Below are 13,750 nucleotides of genomic sequence, written 5' to 3' on the forward strand. Positions count from 1 at the left end.
CTGCCGGGAAGATCTGAGGATGGCGTCTGATGTCACTAGTGTTTTGTCCTCCCCTGCATAAAGCACAACCGTCTCTGAAGTGAGCGGAGAGTAAAGAGAGAGAGTGTTCCATGCTGTTGGGAGGAGACTTGATCTACCGGAAGATCTGAGGACGGTGTCTGATGTCACTCTAGTGCGCCATCCTCCCCTGTATAAAGTGCAGCTGCCTCTGATGCGTGACCACAGGGGTTTCCCCAAAGGGGCATGCCCTGGCCCCTTAATACTTTTGTGTATTACTGTTTGTTGGATAATGGGTATGTCCAAAGCTAAGGTGACGTCCCGATTATCATCATTAAGAATAGCACTCAGCGGGTAGCAGGTCCAATGGATAAACATCACAGTGCTTTTCCTCAGTTGTTTCTGACTGTTCTTTAGCTTGGGTCTCTCCTTGAGTTTGGGGGGGGGGGGGGGGGTTAGGCCTACCCCATCTCCACCTTCTACTTCCCTGGTCACCCAGCTTGGTGGTCCTTTTCTAGACGGTTTGGCCATCATTGGGTTAGTATCACCTCAGGACTCAGTGAGCCTTCAGGAATCTACATTTCCTATGCCCGTGGTGGTGAATTGTCTAATTTTCCGCAACCTGATTCTGATATTCCTACAGATGTTTCCTTGGTTGATATATGGAATGTTGTTTCTAGGACTGAAAATTGGCTAAGAGCCTCAATTCCAAAATTATATGAATTTTCACAACAAACTGGACAAATTGAGTGATTTGGAGACAAAGGTTCTGATCATTAATCAGAATCAGGTTTTAGCTACATCACAAATTAAAACTTTACAAATGACTAGTATGTCGACAATTCAGGACCATTTTTTTAATTTGTAGATGATTGGATAACTTGGAAAATAAAAAATATCACTGTATGAAATTGTTACTATGTGTATATTCCAAGAGCGCAGAATGAGGTACAAGGAAATGTAGACTTATTAAATTTAACAGAATTCTTGTAGACTTTTCAGGACCTTATTTCCTCTAGAGCTACATCCCTAGTTGCCTTTGATTCTGAACAGGAAAAAATTTAGATACTTACAACTTATTTTTCTAAGAAAGAAGAGAAATTTGTGGGCAAAGTGTCTGTATTTTTCCTGATGTAACTAGGGCTACTCAAATGATGTGGAGAAAGTTTCTGGATTATAAATTATGTATTTTAGCTCTGAGAACAACTTTCTTTTTGAGATTTCCATGTAAATGTTTGATTTCATAGGAGGAAAATAATTTTGTTTTCTTTGATCCATCTCAATAAGAAAATTTATGTTAGGGAGAAAAGTACTGGTGTTAATTAGACCTTAAGTGGAATGGATTGTGGTAACAGTGGTTACCGTATCTGGGTTTAAAAAAAGGTTTGGACAGATTCCTGGAGGAAAAGTCCATAGTCTGCTATTGAGACAGACATGGGGAAGCCACTGCTTACCTTGGGATTGGTAGAATGGAAATGTTGCTACTATTTGGGTTTCTGCCAGGTACTTGTGACCTGCCTTGGCCACTGTTGGAAACAGGATACTGGGCTAGATGGACCATTTGTCTGACCCAGTATGGCTATTCTTATGTTATATCCTGATTTCTTTTTAGTTTTCTTATTGTATGTGGACTATTTTCATTTCTTCCTTTAGTGTGTTTTGCAATTAAGATGAATAAATTACAAATAATAAAAAAAAGAGTTAGCAGAGATCTCGAGGTAGTCTGATAGTGATCTACGACAACCACAACTCACTGATCAACCAACCAAACTAAGGGTATATCTGACGTCTTGGCACTCTTCATATATTCAAGCAAGTTGGTTTAGGAGTATATAAGCTGCTGTAAAAATAGTGTCCTGCTGGGGGAAGGGATAGAGGAAAAGGGTGCAGCTGGGTGGCATATGCCCCCTAATTCTATATAGTGTGCTAAAAGTTAGGCATCCATTCGGCACATAATCTCTGCACTACAGTGGAAGTTACGTGCTGGTGATGTAGCAGCATATACATGTGTAAGTGCACTTAGATGCTGTTCTGTATCTTGGCGCCTAAGTGTGGAATCGCAAGGTGACATTCACGGGGAGGGGTATGAGTGGATCGGGGCATTCCAACCATTCCCATACACACTTTGTAGAATACTGTCAGTTGGTGGGGCATTTAGTCGTACAGATTTATGCCTGCCATAGAACAGGTGTAACCAGACAATAAACAAGGAGTGGAGTCAAATCACGCTAGAGTTGTTCTAAAGTTGTTATACTTTCCTTGCCTGAGGCAGTCGTTGGTAGTTTTTGCCATCTGTGCGACTGATACTTTCAAATCACATCAGCTGGAATTTCTGTCATTGGCATGTCTACTCTTCAATTATAGTGTTGTCTTATGTTGTTGGTTTTAAAAAATTTTTGTTTTAGTGTTAATTGTATGCGATATTTTTAGATATGTATATTACATTATGTATATCCATATGTGTAAATTCCTGTTATTTATTTTTATAAGTGGAGGAGTGGCCTAGTGGTTAGGGTGGTGGACTTTGGTCCTGGGGAACTGAGTTCGATTCCCAGCACAGGCAGCTCCTTGTGACTCTGGGCAAGTCACTTAACCCTCCATTGCCCCATGTAAGCCGCATTGAGCCTGCCATGAGTGGGAAAGTGTGGGGTACAAATGTAACAAAAAAAATTAAAAAATAAATATGTTTTTTTTATATACAAGTTTTATTTATCAAGTATTATTTATTTATGTATGCTTGGCAACATTTTATCATTTACCCCCCTGTTTACTAAGCTGCACAGCAGTGCCAACAGCCCATTCAGAGTGAATGGGCTGTGTCGGCATTAGCGCACAACAGCTAATAGCGTGGCTTAGTAGATAAGGCGAAGTTAGTCTTTTACTCTATATTTTAAGATTGTTTATAATTTATTTATATGTTAGGACCTTGGATTTAGACTCCTGATGCAGGCTGCCCAGCTAGAACTCGGGGCCCATGTTGGGTCTTGTTAATAATGGCTGACTTTACTCGTACATTACTCTAGAGTGTTTTTGCCCCCCCCCCCCCCCTTTCCCTTCCCTTTCCATGGAGCAGGTGTAAGTATTTGTGCCTAAATGTAGGCGTGTCATTGCTGACTTACACTAGTATTCTATAACAGATCTGGTGCGCAGTTTGCCTGTGTAGAATACTAGCTTAGGACTCAAATTTTTGGCATCTAACTATTAGCACCCTTTATAGAACTGCCCCAATATGACCTGGGCTTTGTGTAACCTGATTACCTGTACACTCACACCCATTTGGAGACACTGCCCCCTTGTGTCTAGTTGTGGAAGTCCTTTTACCAAGCTGCAATAAGAAATGGCCTTAGCATTCTCTTAACACAGGTTATTCCCACGCATTAAGGCCATTTTTACTGTGGCTGTGAAAAGAGCTATTATCTATTACTTTTTTTAAATATATGGCCAGGTGCTAATGTTAACATGCAGCCATTTTAAAAAAATTCTGCCTATATAGGAGGCGGTAAGGGCTTCCGTGTTAACTGTACGCTAACCAGTTAGTGTGTAATAATATAGATGCACTAACTTGGCGTAGGAATATCCACTCTCTGCCCTCAGAACTAAAAGTTCAAAAAAATATGTAGTGCGGAATTACCACAGGATGTATCTAAGCACCTACCACAGCTTAGTAAAAGAACCCCTTACAGCTTGTGGTCAATTTCAAGTGTGAGCTTATGGAATAGTTCAGCCTTTTAGAGTGAAATGTGACAAACAAGAATCAGGACAGCATACGGGCCACAGAGTATGAGTCGCCAAGACTTCAAGCGGCATTCTGCCTCTGTGAGAGAAACGAACTTTAATAAATCAGGCTTATAAGAAGAAAAAACCCGTTCACTAAGAGGTCATTATTGAGCAGCACGGCCAGCACAAGTTTTTGTATGGGTACTTGTATGCGGATTTCCATTCAGGCTGTGCATTCAAGCCTGAGCACTGAAAATGTCAAAATAACTTAAAATGGAGATCTTGGCCTAATGGTTAGTACAATGAACTGAGGACCAGGGGAACTGGGTTTGATTCCAGCTGTGGCTCCTTGTGACCCTGGGCAAGTCATTCAACCCTCCATTGCCTCAAGTACAAAAACTTAGATTGTGAGCCCACTAGGGGACAGAGAAAAGTACCTGTATATAATAAATGTAAACTGCTTTGGTTGTAGTACAGAAAGGCGGTAGATCAAATCCCTTTTCCTTCCCCTTATCTATTTAAAGTTATTCCTTTATTGCTCTGATCAGACTTGAATGCATAAGTTAAATGGAGAGAGACTGAGGGGCTGATGCACAGTGGCACCTGTTAAATATAGGTGCCACAGGAAAAGTTACCAAGTCACAAAGGTTGGCTCCCCATAACAATTGGTCGAGACTAGACAGCTGCGTGGGAATGGGGATAGCGGGATTCCTGTGGATATCCCCTCCAGGACTGCGGGGATCCCGTGGGGTGGACCAAGGTCCAAGCGGATCCCACGGGATGGACCCTGGGTCCTGTAAAATGGAGCTTTGCTTTCCCTCCATACCTCAGATCACCCTGGCGGTCTAGTGGCTTGCTTCGGGGCAGGAAAGGTCCCTACGCTTTCCTGCCCGCTGCCGCTGATCCTTTTGCTGCTGCCGCTTGTTTAAAATGGCCACCAAGACTTCAAGCGGCATTCTGCCTCTGTGAGAGAAACTAACTTTAATAAATCAGGCTTATAAGAAGAAAAAACCCGTTCACGTGTGGAATTTTTTATTTTTTGATCACCAGGACAGTTCATGGAAACCTTTCATGAGCACTTAAAAAGGCGAAAATAGTATTCATGTGAAAGGAGATAGTACAAATGCGTTAGAAAATAATTAAAAACAATAGTTAGCTTTCAGTCTTTTATTGTTGCCTGTAGGTATTGTATGGTAGGCATTGTGCACTTGAGATCTGTATGCTGTGGAATGCACATCTGTGTATTTAATTATATACCACTGTGGTAAAAGAATCAAAACAATATAAATAATATTAAAATGATTTTAGTTCATTGATTTTTTTTTAATACAGTTTGTATTATTTAGTGAATAGTTTCAAATGATATTCATATTTTGAAAACTGTGTGGTGGGACTGTAATGCACTATTAAATCAGAACTGAGATGTGAAGCCTTCATCCTCGCTATGGGAAAGTCTCTCTCTCTCTCTCTTTCTTTTTCTCGCTCTCTTTTCCTCAGGACATATCCAGCTAATCAGGATTTACACAAAGAATATGCATGAGGCAGATCTGCATCCCTGCCTCCATTGTATGCAGCTCTATCTCATGCCTCTTTATTATGGGTCTCCTGAAAACCTGAATAGCTGGGTGTGCCCTGAGGCCTGAGTCGAGAACCCTTGATTTAGAGAAACCTGGCTCTTTTGAAGAGATGGTGTGGCAGTTGAGTTGCCTGTGGTACTGATTGGCCAGGCATTATGATTGTAAATGCACCTGTAAATTAGCTCATGATAAGAAAGCAAAACATTTGGGGGATAAATGCTAAAAGTTCAACAATCTGTTCCTGGGTGAACTTGAGGATTATGAGTGGATTTTACAGCCATAACTGGAATGCTTTTACCTCCTCTGTCTATTCTAGGAGTGCGGTAGGTCAGGTTTTATGTTGCTCTCAGTCCTGTTTTCTTCTCAGCTGATGCAGTGTTTTCTTGTGATGCAGAGAAAGAAGTGTCTTAGAACTATCTGGTTAACAGTGGAAACACTGGTAGTTTTAAGAATTTCTTTATAAGGGACCTAGTAGAATAATCTTTTGACATGAGATCTCTTTCTGATGGCGGTGAGCTGACACACTTGATTCACAGTGTACTAGATCTCTCTTCTGTTTTCCTCAGGTTTCTCTCCCTGGTACCAGTCGTTCTTGTCTGAGAGCTGTGCTTGAGTATTTGTATACGGGCCTCCTCAGCCCAGCCGCGGATCTCGATGCCATGGAGCTCTTGGTCTTGACCAACCGTCTTTGTCTGCCTCGCCTGCAAGCTCTAACAGGTGTGTCATTTTCTGATGTAGTTCCAAGATCTGCTGTATCTGGACTGATTTGTTGGACAATTGCACCATTGCTGCTGGTCTTTTTTTTCTTTTAGTAAGTTTGATGTGTTGTGAGAACGCCATGATCAAGTGTCACCATGATGAGACTTCTGTAAAATGAGCAGATTGCAAGAAGTGACATTAACTTTGTGTTCTGCTTGGATTTCACCACTGGTTAAACTCACTCATAGAATAGGCCCACAGGACCCTTATAGTTTGCCCAAATGGGTTTCTGTTATTTGCTGTAGACTCCACTTACTCTCAGGATTCCCTTCACATCTTTGTGGCTAGGGACCCTCTCTGTGCATCCTGTACTCTCTTAAACCCTGTCATTGTTATTGTCTCGATTCTTTCCAATAGGCTATTATAACACCCTCTCTGAAGTAATATTTTCTGATGTTACTAGCCTCCTCCATATTGTGGCTCTTAATGAAGATGGATAATACTTGCCCTTCTCCAGTCCTCCAGAACCATTGCTGTTTCCACAGATCAAACTAACAGAACCATCTGCAGAGCCAGATCTGCCAGAACCTCTCTGAGCTCATTGAATATCTTGTGATGTATCCTTCTGGCCCTAGTATCTTGTCCAGCTTCAAGTTTGCTGGCCCCATGCAAACTTTTGTTTTTGCAGTTGGAGTATGTACATACTCCTCCTAGATACTGTCTCCAGTCCTCCTTCAGTCCCTTTCCTGGTGAGCACTGAAGTATTTGTCTGGCGTGTCCTTTATGAATTATTGTTTAATTATTTGGTTTACCGCCTATAAGTAGTAATTAGCTAAGCAGTTTCCACTATCATGCTCCAAACATTTCTCCTTTCCAACTTTGTCTTAAAATCCCTTCTCTCTTTTAACCAAAATGCCTGAAAAAAGATTTTGCCATCTTGATTTATGTCATCCTTAGCTATTTTTTCTTCTCTTCCTGCCTGTTTCTTTCAGATATCCTTCTCTGTCATCGTCTTCCTGAGATTTCTTGTACCTTACAGTGGTTTAATTGTTTTGCCTTTTCTTTTTCTGCTACCTCATTTGAAAACTGTACTGGTCTCTTTTTTTAGTTTTGTTTTTATGTTCCTAATATTTATTTAGATTTTATTTATTTAGATTTTGCTCAACCTTTTTCAGTAGTAGCTCAAGGTGAGGTACATTCAGGTACACTGGGTATTTCACCTGTCCCTGGAGGGTTGTATCTGAGGTAATAGAGGGGAAAGTGACTTGGCCAAGATCTCAAGGAGCAGCAGTGGGATTTGAACTGACCAATTCTGGATGTCAAGACCGGTGCTCTAATCACTAGTCCGCTCCTCCACTCCACTATTCTAGAGTGAGTCTTTTAGTTGAGCTCACTGTTCTTCCTTGCAAATCTATCCTGATCCTGCCACCCTCCTCTGAACATAAGTACATAAGTGTTGTCATACTGGGACAGATTGAAGGTCCATCAAGCCCAGTATCCTGTTTCCAACAGTGGCCAATCCTAGTTAGAAGTACCTGGCAAGATCCTAAAACAGTACAATTCGTTTTATTCTGCTTATCCTAGAAATAAGCAGTGGAATTTCCCCAAGTCCATCTTAATAATGGTTTATGGACTTTTCTTTTAGGAAGTTATCCAAACCTTTTTTAAACCCTGCTAAGCTAACTGCATCTACTACATTCTCTGGCAACGAATTCCAGAGTTTATTTACACGCTGAGTGAAGAAATATTTTCTCCGACTTGTTTTAAATTTACTACTTTCTAGCTTCATTACGTACCCTCTAGTCCTAGTATTCTTGGAAAGAGTAAACAAGCTATTCACATCTACCCGTTCCACTCCATTCATTATTTTATAGACCTCTATTGTATCTCCCCTCAGTCGTCTTTTCTCCAAGCTGAAGAGCCCTAGCCACTTTAGTCTTCTTCATAGGGAAGTTGTTCCATCCCCTTTATCTTTTTTGTTGACCTCCTCTGTACCTTTTCTAATTCCACTGTATGTTTTTTGAGATGCGGTGACCAGAATTGCACACAGTATTCGCGGTGTGGTCGCACATTGGACCGATACAAAGGCATTATAACATTCTTATTTTTGTTTTCCATTCCTTTCCTAATAATACCTAACAATCTATTTGCTTTCTTAGCCACCGCCAACACACACTGAGCAGAGGGTTTAAACGTATCATCAACGATGATACCTAGATCCTTTTCCTGTTCGGTTACTCGTAATGGGGAATTTTGCATCACATAGCTATAGTTTGGGTTCCTCTTTCCCATATGCATCACTTTGCGCTTGTTCACATTAAATGTCATCTGACATTTGGATGCCCAGTCTCCTAATCTCGTAAGGTCCTCTTGCAATTTTTCACAATCCTCTTATGATTTAACAACTTTGAATAACTTTGTGTCATCAGCAAATTTGATTACCTCACTAGTTATTCCCGTCTCTAGATAATTTATAAATATGTTAAAAAGCAGCGGTCCTAGTACAGATCCCTGCGGGACCCCACTATCTACCCTTCTCCATTGGGAATACTGACCATTTAGCCCTACTCTCCGTTTTCTATCTTTTAACCAGTTTTTAATCCATGATAGAATACTATCTCCTATCCCATGACTTTCTAGTTTCCTCTGGAGTCTTTCATGAGGTACGTTGTCAAATGCCTTTTGAAAATCCAGATACACAATATCGACCGGCTCATCTTTATCCACATGTTTGTTCGCCCCTTCAAAGAAATGTAGATTGGTAAGGCAAGATTTCCCTTCACTAAATCCATGTTGGCTTTGTCTTATTTAATCCATGCTTATGTATATGCTTTTTAATTTTGTTCTTTATAATAGTCTCCACCATTTTGCCAGCACTGACGTCAGGCTCACCGGTCTATAATTTCCAGGATCACCTCTAGAATCCTTTTAAAAAATTGGTCTCTATTGCAACCTCGCTATTGGGATACCCAATCTTCCCTGTTTTGAGGATATCTTTGAAATATGCCTTGTTCCAAACCCATGTGCATTTGAACGACTGTTGGCCTTCCCCCAGTTTCTAGTTTAAAAGCTGCTCTACCTCCTTTTTAAGGCTCCCCCTTCCCCAGAATGTTGCATATTTCCTTACAAATCTAAAATCTTCTTCCCTGCACCATTGTTTCATCCATGCATTGAGACTGTGGAGCTCTGCCTGTCTCATGGGCCCTGCGCATGGAACGGGGAGCTCTTTGAAAAGTGCTACCCTAGAGGTTCTGAATTTGAGCTTTCTATCTAAGAGCCTACATTTGGCTTCCAGAACCTCCCTCCAACACTTTCCTATGTCATTGGTGCCCACATGTACCAAGACAGCTGGCTCCTCCCCAGCATCCTATCTAAGTGATACGAGAGTTGCCACCTTCGCACCAGGCAGGCAAGTGGCCAGGCGATCCTCACATCTACCAGCCACCCAGCTATCTATATGCCTAATATCACCAACTACAACAGCCATCCTAACCTTTCCCTCCTGGGCAGAAGCTCCTGGAGACACATCCTCCATGCGAGAGGATATTGCATCCCCTGGTGGGCTGGTCCTGGCTACAGTATTACTTCCAGCTGCACCAAGGCGATACTCTCCTTTTAGAATACCTCCCTCCTCCAAGGCAGCATAGGGGCTGCCAGACTGGAGGTGGGACTTCTTTACAACATCCCTCTTTAGGCCCTTCTTTATGTACCTCTCTGTCTCCCTCAGCTTCTACAAGTCTGGTACTCTAGCCTCAAGAGAATGGACTCGTTCTCTGAGAGCTAGGAGCTCTTTGCATCGAGCACACACATATAATTTCTCACCAACTGGGAGATACTTACATGTGACACTCAATGCAAAAGACTGGGTAACACCCCTCTTGCTTCTAGACTACTGTCTGCATCTAAGTATTACAGAGTTGTTGAACCTCCCTCCAACACTTTCCTATGTCATTGGTGCTGTTAATTTTAGAGGCCCTCTTTGCGCCCCAGGAATACCCTACTCCAGGGACAAAGGGCCTGCGCTTCCACTACGTGTTGGGCCGCCTGCCTAAATCCTTTTGATATTCCATCCCAGTGATATCTCTGTTGTGTGGCTAGTAGAAGACGTAAGGCTAGGATATTGTCCATGACCATGGTCTTCTGTCTATCAGGATGTAAGTGAATCCTTGGTCATCTATGTAGTTACATATATTCTATTAAAATGCAACAGTAATTATATAGACACAGAGTATTAGTTGTGTGTGTGGCTTAGTTTGTAGTATCAATGAAAGATGAAGAATACTTGAAAATAAAGACAGAGATAGATTTCAGAGAGAAGGCTTATTCTTACCAAGGTTTTCAAAGTACAGACATCAAACAGATTCTGGGTTCAACAGCACAGGGCTCCGCTGTCCGAGAAAGCGTTGGGGAAGGACTCCAACTCTCTATCAAAATCTTATCCCTTTTATAGCCACAGATTCCCAATAGAAGTCTATTGTGAGGTACTTTTTTTTTCTAATATTTCTCAATTTCTGAGATCATACTTTCCTATCCGGCCAGATGTTTATCTGTACCCAACTCCTTCCGTTCTAGCTATTGCAAGTTATTCGCAATTTCCTCTTTTGTCAACATGTTTTTCTCTTCTGCCAGAAATCTTATTTTTAGCATATCAGTTTCACTTCCTCTTTTTTTTATCATCTTATGATCTCAGTTTCATCTTATAGAAAGACAAACTCCATTTTAATAAGTGCTACATTCAATTTGTACCTGATTTTGTTAAGACTCATCTATAAGGCCATTAGTAGGTTATCAGGCCTAGTCAGTGCTTTTCAGCTGTACAAAGCTATGTAGCTTGGCCCACCACTATTCCAGTGGATAGATCTAAACTAGAACGCATATTAACTTGCAGGAAAAGCAAGTCCTTGCTCAGCCAGTCATAGATTTTTAAACCTAGCTGGTATTTTTACAGCCTGAGTCCTAAAATCTGGCCTTCCACCCTTCCGGTGGGCATCCAGTGAGGGCCTCTTGCTGTAGTATAATTATACATTCCCCACTTGTCACCCCCTCTGGAGAGGGGTGACACAAAGCTCGTCAAGCTCGTCATCATCCATTCCAGAAGGTGGTAAGCTATCAAACGAGAGGGGGAGTTTTGGTCTTACAAATTGTTAGAAGGTTATGGTGCAAGATAGGAAACTTCATTCTCAGGTGATATATTATTTGGGCATATGGAATTCCCTTTATATTACCCAATCCCTTGGGCCTTAATCTTGATGTTACCCCTCTTGAGGCTTACTCAAACCTGTAGTGAGAGAGGTTTTATGAATGGGACAAATCCATGAGTTCATCTGCAAAATCTCATGAAGTATAGGTATGTGGGTAATAGCAATTTAAGGTGGATCGTACTAATAAACACTTCAGGTCTTTCTATGGCTTCTATTGTATCTGTTGCATAGTGCATGGGGAGATAATCTAATGTATCTATCTCAGTGGTCCTTGGGAAGGAATAGTGGTTTTGATTAAGCATTGTTATGGTGGCTCAACAAATGTATGGTTAGTACTCTGATTGCAGGCTGTTTAGGTTGTAGGTATTCAGAATCCTTAATAAGTATGAGGTTGTCTTATACAGCAAAAAGGGTCAATCCTAGGAAAATTTATATTAACAAAGGTCATGCATGGATCTTGACATATGCATAATGACCTGGAAGTATGGGAAGCATTTTATATATCCCGTTACCCACTTGGAGCTTAGTCAAACCTACAGAAAGACATGCAACTTAAGTAAGCCTACACCAGAGTTAAACAATTGCATAACTGGTTGATACTAACAGGGTTTACACCTACATTATGATATCATAGCCAGTATTAGGGTTTGATGTTACCCCTGTGTCTGAGCAGCAATATCAACTTCAATTTCAATTACATAAACAGAAATAACGGGGGAAACTCTTAGAAAAACAATTAGAACAACAAGGAAATAATAGGAAATAAAATTAAACCTTTTCAATATCTAGACAGGATTACTGCTAAACTGAAAATAAACAAAATATGAATCTATAAGTCCATAAACAGCAACAGTAATTCTCAAATTAAGTATCAGTTCTGAATTCTCTTTCATCGATCATGGTTGAGGCGGTGGAAGCGCTGAAGAATCTGGACGGAGATCTGGGTTTCAGGCTGGCCTGCTGAAGGAAGTGGCTGGTCTTGAGAGGTTAGGCTGGTAACCTCAGGTCCTGTGGCTGAGTAAACCCGTATATCTTTCACATGGACCCAAAACTTGTGATCCAGTAGTTTGCAAGGTGTAAAGATTATTGCCACAATCTTGGGGGATCTAACATCATTTGGGGCCTGGATAGATCTTGAAGACGTACTTGTGGTGTACAAACTTGGATCTTTCCATGTCTTTATTCTAGGCATGCCCATCATACTCAGTCCATTCAAGAGTCAGAGGCTGGCAAGGAATAAGCAAAATAACTGTATGCCTGAATGATACATTGCTATCTTGGGGGCATACTCAGCGTGAACTGAATAAGCAAAATAATATATAGATGTCAAGAGACGTGAAAGACAATGTAAACATGGAGGAAAACAGTGCTAATTAAGTGCAAAAGCAAAAGCGAACACATAAGGGTTCAATAATGAAAAGCCAATTTACATAAATAGCAACAGTATATATGAATTTATATCTCCTGATTGGTAGGGATCAGAGCTTCAACTGCAACCCTCTTAATACTAGGAATTGGGATTTGCATAATATATCCCACACTTCTGGCTTGCATAATATGCAAGACAGATTGGTAATTATTACGAAGAGATGATCCAATAACAATGGTAAAGTGTATGGAACAAAAGAAAAGAGTACAAAAAAACAATTAAAATTCAGGTTATAGGTGTATGGAGGGTCAGGAACGTGGTGCACAAAATAGTCAAAAGGCACGGGCAATGCGTTGCAATCTATCGCCAGTAGGTATGGAATCTTCACCTGCGATGACTAACATTCACCAAGGGTTGGGCCCTCAGCTGCAGGAGGCCAGCAGACTACGAGTTAGATGATTCAAAAAAAAAGGGTAGCTTAGGAATAGTCATAGTCCAAAGCAGAAGACTAATGTGCAGAAATTTAAAACTCATAATTAGTCCAGGTGATGGAAGTATCTTCTGAAATCACGGTCGCTGTCTGTTGTAATAGAGAGCTCATACGTAAAGTGACATGTATGTTCTGGAAAAGATGAGCCTGTAAAAATATTTAATACAGCAGAATATTTAAGAGCATAACCAAGAAGGTCTAAGTTAATGACATCATCTGGACAAAAGAAATTTCTCATTCGAGAAGTTGGCACTTCTTTTTTCTTGCCAGAGGTCAGTGGTAGCAGAAGTACCAAACTGGAATAGAGGCGGTAGATCAGAAATTGAATTAGCAGTCTTCACTCAACCTACAGGACTTAATAAATACAGATGAGATACGAGTAATGCCTAGTAGTTAAATCTTAGCACAGGATCATTAGAAAGAAAAGTCAAAGAATGCATTGCTAGTTCCTTGGGGCACCAATAGGTGGAGCGTAGTTTCAATATATAAATCATAAGTTACAAGTAGAAAACAATTTGTCTCTGTAGATTAGATGTTGCTGGCACAGGAAGTCTGCAGAGTCTGAGGAACATTGTGGTCAGAGTGTGCTCTAGGAAAATGCCAGACTTTAACATGATATTTTAAAAGATAGAGAAAAGCCAATATCAGAAAAGAAAGATGTAAAAAACTATATATTTCTATCAGGCCTCCTCACGTGACC

The 13,750-nt window shown here is 40.9% G+C and overlaps 1 protein-coding gene across 2 annotated transcripts in view; it reads left to right on the forward strand.

Annotated features, from left to right (window-relative positions):
- The window catches only part of LOC115461226 (rho-related BTB domain-containing protein 2-like), a 259,612-nt gene that overhangs the window by 172,555 nt on the left and 73,307 nt on the right, over window positions 1-13,750 (forward strand). For both annotated transcript variants that reach the window (XM_030190910.1, XM_030190911.1), the window contains exon 7: window positions 5,858-6,008. In XM_030190910.1, the coding sequence (XP_030046770.1) occupies window positions 5,858-6,008 (151 nt within the window). The remainder of the gene's footprint in view (window positions 1-5,857; window positions 6,009-13,750) is intronic.

Source organism: Microcaecilia unicolor, chromosome 2 (assembly GCF_901765095.1).
Source record: "Microcaecilia unicolor chromosome 2, aMicUni1.1, whole genome shotgun sequence".
Taxonomy (NCBI): Eukaryota; Metazoa; Chordata; class Amphibia; order Gymnophiona; family Siphonopidae; genus Microcaecilia; species Microcaecilia unicolor.